We start from the raw sequence: 7,500 nt of genomic DNA on the forward strand, positions 1-7,500 counted from the left end.
CCCGCGCATATAAGGTTATCTGAGAACGGGAAACCACAGACTATACCATACAGCTATTGGTCAGAGATATTAAGAACATGGTGTCTTCTTGTAATAAATATCATCTTCTACCAAAGTAGAGTGTCTGAATCAGATTCTGAATTATTTTCGTGTTATGGGACGTACTTGTCTTGTTTATGTTAACATGTTGTCTGGATAGCCATATGTAGCCTCTGCCAGCAATCTAATATGGCCACTAATGACTATATTTTCAGACACTGGTGTTCCTGTTTGTTGAAAAGTGATATATACGCACACACACACACACACACACACACACATATATATATATATATATATATATATATATATATATATATATATATATATATATATATATATATATATATAATTATATATAAATATATATATATATATATATATATATATATATATAATTATATATATATATATATATATATATATATATATATATTGCGTATATATATATATATATATATATATATATATATATATATATATATATATATATATACATATTACGCAAAATGTGGATAACTGCCAAATGTGTACATTTTGCAATTAATTTGCCTATTGTGTACAATTTGCAGCGCTTGGTGCCGATTGTGCACAATAGGCAAAATTGATTGCAAAATGTACACATTTGGCAGTTTTTCTACTTTTTGCAAGGACATTTTGCCAAATGTTAACATGATTTTGCAACAGTATTTTGCCAAATGTTAACAGATTTTTTTTTTTTCCAGTGGCATGTCGGACTTTAAAGAGCAGTTTGAGAAGAAGATTCGAAATTCTCAGACTAAGACTAATATGAAACACTTCTTGTTTACGAGCTGAAATCGTGCAGTTGGGCAAGGAGGAGGAAGGCAGGTAAACCAGATCTACAAGCTCAGTAGCAACTACCGTCTGTCCTACCAACACACAAGTGGCATGTCGGACTTTAAAGAGCAGTTTGAGCAGAAGTTGGACAACTTAATACAGTCTAAGAATGACAGTGTGGTCATTCCTCGGAAAGAGAAACGTGCACAGTGGATAGCTCAGCTGCTTAAAATTGAAAAGGAAGGGCCTAAAACCAGCGATACTATAATATGAAAAAAAGATTCGAAATTCTCAGAGTTGGTGACGATGACCGACTTATTCGGAAGCGTAAAGGATTGGAAACTGAATTTAAGTTTATAGTGTGCTTTGAGGAAGTTCATCGGGCCATTTCGGTCGCGCATTCAGCTGTGGGTCATGGCGGTGAAAAGAAAACTTTCAAAGGACAAAAGAAGTGGGCTAATTTGACTATGCAGTGCTGCCAGATGTTCATAAGTTTTTGCATTGAGTGTCAAGAGAAGAAAAAACGTAGAGTACATAAAGGTCTGGTGGTGAAGCCTGTTAGAAGCGAGACTATTTTTTCTCGATGCCAAATTGACTTGATCAATTTTCAAACATTACCTAATGGGGAATTTAAATATATTGTGATCTTCATCAACCATTTCAGCAAGTTTTGCGTGCTGCGCCCCCTTACATCAAAACGAGCTGAGGAGGAGGTTGCTAACACGCTTCTCCCAATAATTTTTACCTTTGGCGCTCCCGTTATCCTGCACTCGGATAAAGGGAGAGAGTTTGTGAAGGCCGTTATATCAGAGTTGTCTACGCTCTGGCCTGAACTTGGGCTCGTCACTGGTCGGCCGCGCCACCCACAAAGCCAAGGTGCAGTTGAAAGATTGAATGGAGTCATTCAAGACAAATTAAAAATTTGGATGCACGAAAACAAGTCCAGCAGGTGGAGCGTTGGGGTCCAGTTTGTCCAGTGGCAAACAAACATTTCGGAACATGAAACCATAAAAACAAGTCCGTTTAAAGTCATGGTCGGGATCGAACCCAAGGTAGAACTAGCATCCACTGTTATTCCACCTAATATGCTCGGTAATATAAGAACTGAAGAATATTTAGACACCATCCTCCAAAATGAAGCCGAAGGGGCGGCTGATGAAGAGGAACAAGAAGGAGAGGAGGAACAGGAAGGAGAAGAGGAACGAGATGGAGAAGAGGCGCCGCAATTCGCTGAAGCTCGGCAATTGGCTGCAGCCGGCCAAGAAAAAACCGCACTTAGAATGTCACAAGTGGGTGACAACACGACGCTGAAAGTTCCCGAGTTTGATCGTGGGCCGAGTGACAGCAGGAACCTCCTGGCTGTGGTACAGCAGAGAGACAAGGACCTGTACCAGGCAGGCTGCAGAGAAGGACGCAAAACCACCCGGTTCACGGCAGCTGACATGGACCCCTTCAAGGAGAAGCTCGCCACCCCAGATAAGGTTCCCGACGTTGAAATGGCTTTGAGAACCGCTGTAACCAGGTACACAGGAGGCCAAAGTGTGTCTGTAAAACAAATGGCATAACTTCCAGATGCTCCTGCACAAATAAGCTGTTAAAATGTAACTCGTTGCCACCCTAGTCGTTCTTGTAGCAATATTTAAGTGTTAAAGTATTGTCAATCCCTTTTAGTTTGAACAGTAAATACTAATGAATACTAATTTTAGTATGAACAATAAATACTAATAAATACTAATTTTAGTATGAACAATAAATACTAATTCTCTTTGATTCTTGTTTCATTCTGCCTATTGTGTACAATCGGCAAAATGCCGTTGCTTTTTTTTTCTTTTAAATTGGCAAAATTTTGCCTTATGTGGATAATTATCTACATTTGGCAAGCGCAATTTCCCAATGTGTGCATTTTGCAACTTTCTCGCAAAATATACACATTTGACAATTATCTACATTTTGCGTAACATATACACACACATATATATATACATATATATATATATATATATATATATATATATATATATATATATATATATATATATATATATATATATATATATATATATGTTTGTGTGTGTGTGTCTGTGTCTGTGTATGTGTACGTGCACGCAAATACCGTTATGTATTTAATTTGCAAATACCCACGATCTTATGAACCATATGAATTCATTTTTATTGGTGTCATTATCGTACACAATTTTAAATCAATAAATGTCTGTTTGCCTTAAGAAAAGACAAAATGCTTAATAAGCCTGGAGGAAAAATGAATTATTATTAATCGAAATATTCGATCAATGAATAACATATCAATTCAATTTCACTTGAAGGTTTAAAGGTCACTCATGAATGGCAGATGCAAGGGACATTGACATTGCCCTAGCAAGCAGGACGATGCCCTAGAGACTGACCATATATTATATGATCAGCACCCAAGCCTCCTCTCCACCAAGCTAGGACCAGGGAGAGACAGGCAATGGTTACTGATGACTCAGCTGATAGACCTATAGGCTCCCTTCCCCCAAACCTTAGCTCACAAGGATGGTAAAGTTGCAGGTACTTAAGGCACTAACGAGTCTGAGAGGGACTCGAACCCCCGACTAGCAAATACCAGGCAGAGACGTTACCAATCAGGCCACAACAACCCTAAAGCATTGTGAACGCCCTCTTCCCCCTTCCCTCACACCAAAAGTGCAAATAATGTCGATTCTCCTCTAATTTTTTATTTCTATAGCCAACTTCACCAAAAAAAAAAAAAGAAAATAAAACACGCAGACATGCTGCAAGTAATTTAAGATTTATCAAATGGAGATTTTTCCGACCACTTTAGTTTAATGTTAACCGAAAGTCTTTCACTTACCTTTTATAATTTCATACAGAATGGCAAATATATCAGTTGGAGGCTTTAATATTCAACAGTAAAAGTAGAGGCAGGCACTGTATTTGCAACAAGAACTTCTATTGTTTTTCAAAACGGCTGCAGAGGATGGCATCAACAGCAGCCATACTAACAGCGTCGTCGGTTTCAGGAAACAGGAGACTCCAGGAGCATCCAGCGTACGCAGATCCTTTATAGTTTTCCCCTGTAAAACGTTTCGTTTTTGGTCATGCCTTCCGCAAAGCAGTTGGTCATGCGACACGCAACACTGGGTCAGAAGCGTTTGTTCGCGGAGACTCCGAAACGTCATTTGGTACGGAACGAAACGGGTGCGTTCAACCGGCCAGACACCTCTCTCTCTCTCTCTCTCTCTCTCTCTCTCTCTCTCTCTCTCTCTCTCTCTCTCTCAATGGGATTACCAAAGTGATACGCGAATTCAATTAGCTGATGTGGTTGCTTTGCGGCGAGGCGAATGATGGAAAAAAGACAGGTTTCCACAAAGTCTTGTAATTTTGCGCTACGTATCTGGAATTTGTCATGCTTAGCCGTTAGAATAAAATAATGTGCTATTTCCCATTCTCACCCTTAACTAAATTTATCATGTGTATAACAGCTTCCATAGGGATGAAAATATAAACCAATACTTCGGACTGTTTGATTATCTCAAAGCTTTTTTTTTTTTTTTTTTATCTATTCCTAATTTTTAATATACACCTGAGACAGCATTCTCTTCCCACTGAAAAAATGCGGACAAGAACATAAAACTAACTACTCTATTAACAACATAAAAGATATTAAAGACAACATTGTCCCCGAATTCAAAACATTTATTCAATTAAAACGATAACTGAATGTCGCTGTTTACGAAAATAATCATTGTACACTAATGGAAAAGAAAAATATATTGTTTGTTCCTAAACACCAAGTCATGAAACAACCAGGATTCTGGTAATAATTTCTCCTCTAATCTGTTGTTTCATCCAAAAAAATAACATAATTAGAATTAAAAGCGCTTAATCGACATCAGTTTATGCAGCATATTTGTTCAGAATTTTATCCACAAAGGACAGGGTCATTTCTTTTTGTTTTTTCTTATTTATTGCCCACGTGGGAATTACTACAGCAAAGCAGTTAATTTCCAATTTTACTTCCGTGGTAACGATTATATTTATCTGATGAGCGGACTTTTCTGATTATCAAATACTTTTAGAGTTTTGCGGTTGCTTAGAGGGAACAAGGGATAGTGAAATTCCATGAAGCAAGAATGGGACTCGGTAAGATAATCAAATAAGTTAATAGTTTTCAAAAATACACAAAAATGTTCTTAAACATGCATAATGATATTGATAATAATATCCTTTATCGGCTCCCGACCAGAACTTCCACAATCTACATTTCTACAGTCTGACTGATGAAATGTTGAAAACAACCTTTTAGTTATTGTCAAAACGATACATACTCTCTTTGGATAGAGGATATTTTCAGTAAGACGGCTTAGGCCATGATCCCAAAGCCATCTGAAGGAGCTTTTTCTTTAGTTTAAAGGTAAGGGCCAAGGTTAAAGATAAGTAGAACTTCTACGGAGTCTAATCATATATTTTATATTTTAGAAAGTCTTATTAAAAAAAAAGGTTAACTGTAGAATCATAGACAGAAAGGCTTAACTGAAAGATAATCTCCCTTCAATAATTTCTACACTTGATGGATGCTTACCAAAATATAGCAAAATAATAATAATAATAATAATAATAATAATAATAATAATAAAAATAATAATAATAATAATAATAATAATAATAATAATAATAATAATAATAATAATAGAGTAGTAACTTGAAGAAAATACCGTGCCGTGTCTATGAATCTTAGGTATTAAAAATCCACAGTTATATACGTTGTATATTTAAAAGATACAAGAACTTTCGCACTTTTCACAAAATGCTTCTCCAGCTTAAGAATAAAAAAGTTTCACAATGTTTCAAAGGTAAACTAATTGTCATATGTTCTTAGTTCACATTAGAAATAATGCGAGACTTTTTTATTCTTCAGCTGAAGAGGCACTTTGTAAAAAGTGCGAAATCTGCTCTTATATTCTTAAAATATACAATGTTCATACCTGGATTTTTGATACCCAAGTAGTAGTAGTAGTAGTAGTAGTAGTACTACTACTACTACTACTACTACTACTACTACTACTACTACTACTACTACTACTACTAGTAGTAGTAGTAGTAGTAGTAGTAGTAGTAGTAGTAGTAGTAGTAGTAGTACGTCATCAAAAAGATATCGTAGTAGATATGAAATTGAACTGAAAGTATAAATCAAATGTATGACATACGCAAACTAAGGTTTTAAGAAAAAAATTAATAAACAGACAGTGATACAGTGACCTCATGCGTTTAATATCCGGGACTATATAATATACAAAGAGCATCAGCTAATAATTTCACGCCTAGGAAAAAAAAAAGAAAAAAAAACACATTTATTTCTTTCATTGTTTTATCATGTCTCTTGAAATCTCTTTTCCCACACTTCCCTTAAAAACGAAGATTTTCCCTCACCCTGAAAGCATCAGATTTTGCAACGAGGGAAGTAAATAATAGCTAGCAGTGATATCTTCCGGCCCTTCGTAAACCCTATCATTGTTTTCGTTTTTAATCTTTCTTCGCACGTCAGGCAACTCATGCCCTCTTTACAATTTCTGATCCCTCATCTATTTTTTTTTTTTACTTCTATTATTTGAACAGCAAAAGGCTTTTCGGGATCAGACCTCTGTGCCTGACTTTATCAGGAAATATTTGACGGTGTTGCATGAGAATACTGTGGGAATACTTGGTTTAGATTTCTATTACGTAAAATTATGGTTCTCAGACAGTAATGGTACCAAGTATGAGCAATACTCATACGCACACACGCAAATACACAAACACCCATACACACACATACACACACACATATACTGTATATATATATATATATATATATATATATATATATATATATATATATATATATATATATTATATATATATATATATATATATATATATATATATATATATATATACAGTATATATATATATATATATATATATATATATATATATATATATATATATATATATATACATATGTGTGCGTGTCTTTGTGTGTATATATGTATTATATATGTATAATCATATATATATATGTATATATATATATATATATATATATATGTATGTATATATATATATATATATATATATATATATATATATATATATACATATATATATATATATATATATATATATATATATATATATATATATATATATATATATAAGGGGGGGGACCACGCGAGCTCGCATCAATAGGTATATGCGACCAAAAGTTATATATATATATATATATATATATATATATATATATATGTATGTATATATATATATATATATATATATATATATATATATATATATATATATATATATAAGGGGGGGACCACGCGAGCTCGCATCAATAGGCATATGCGACCAAAAGTTACCTACAAGCAAAAAACAAGTAGAAGGGAATGAGAAAAATTTTCAAAAAGCCTGACGTTTTTTGAAAATTTTAATGCCATACCGTGTGACCTTCCTTTTTACCATATCAATTTTAATCATTTCAATAGGTCTAATAATAATAATTTTTATAATATTAATAATCTTTGTTAGAATGGTATATTCTCCGGAGTTCCCACAAGGATCAAATAATGTTGGTAAATGTACTGCTGTGCAAGTTCGCCATCTTAGTTTATGTGATAAAAT

General features: G+C 34.1%; 1 protein-coding gene across 1 annotated transcript; it reads left to right on the plus strand.

The window, feature by feature from the left end:
- The first annotated feature begins 1,106 nt into the window (after positions 1 to 1,106).
- On the plus strand, positions 1,107 to 2,402 carry LOC137641222 (KRAB-A domain-containing protein 2-like). Its single transcript, XM_068373659.1, has one exon. It carries the CDS (start codon positions 1,107 to 1,109, stop codon positions 2,400 to 2,402), a length of 1,296 nt encoding a protein of 431 aa, XP_068229760.1.
- The last annotated feature ends 5,098 nt before the right edge of the window (positions 2,403 to 7,500 follow it).

Source organism: Palaemon carinicauda, chromosome 5 (genome assembly GCF_036898095.1).
Source record: "Palaemon carinicauda isolate YSFRI2023 chromosome 5, ASM3689809v2, whole genome shotgun sequence".
Lineage (NCBI taxonomy): Eukaryota > Metazoa > Arthropoda > Malacostraca > Decapoda > Palaemonidae > Palaemon > Palaemon carinicauda.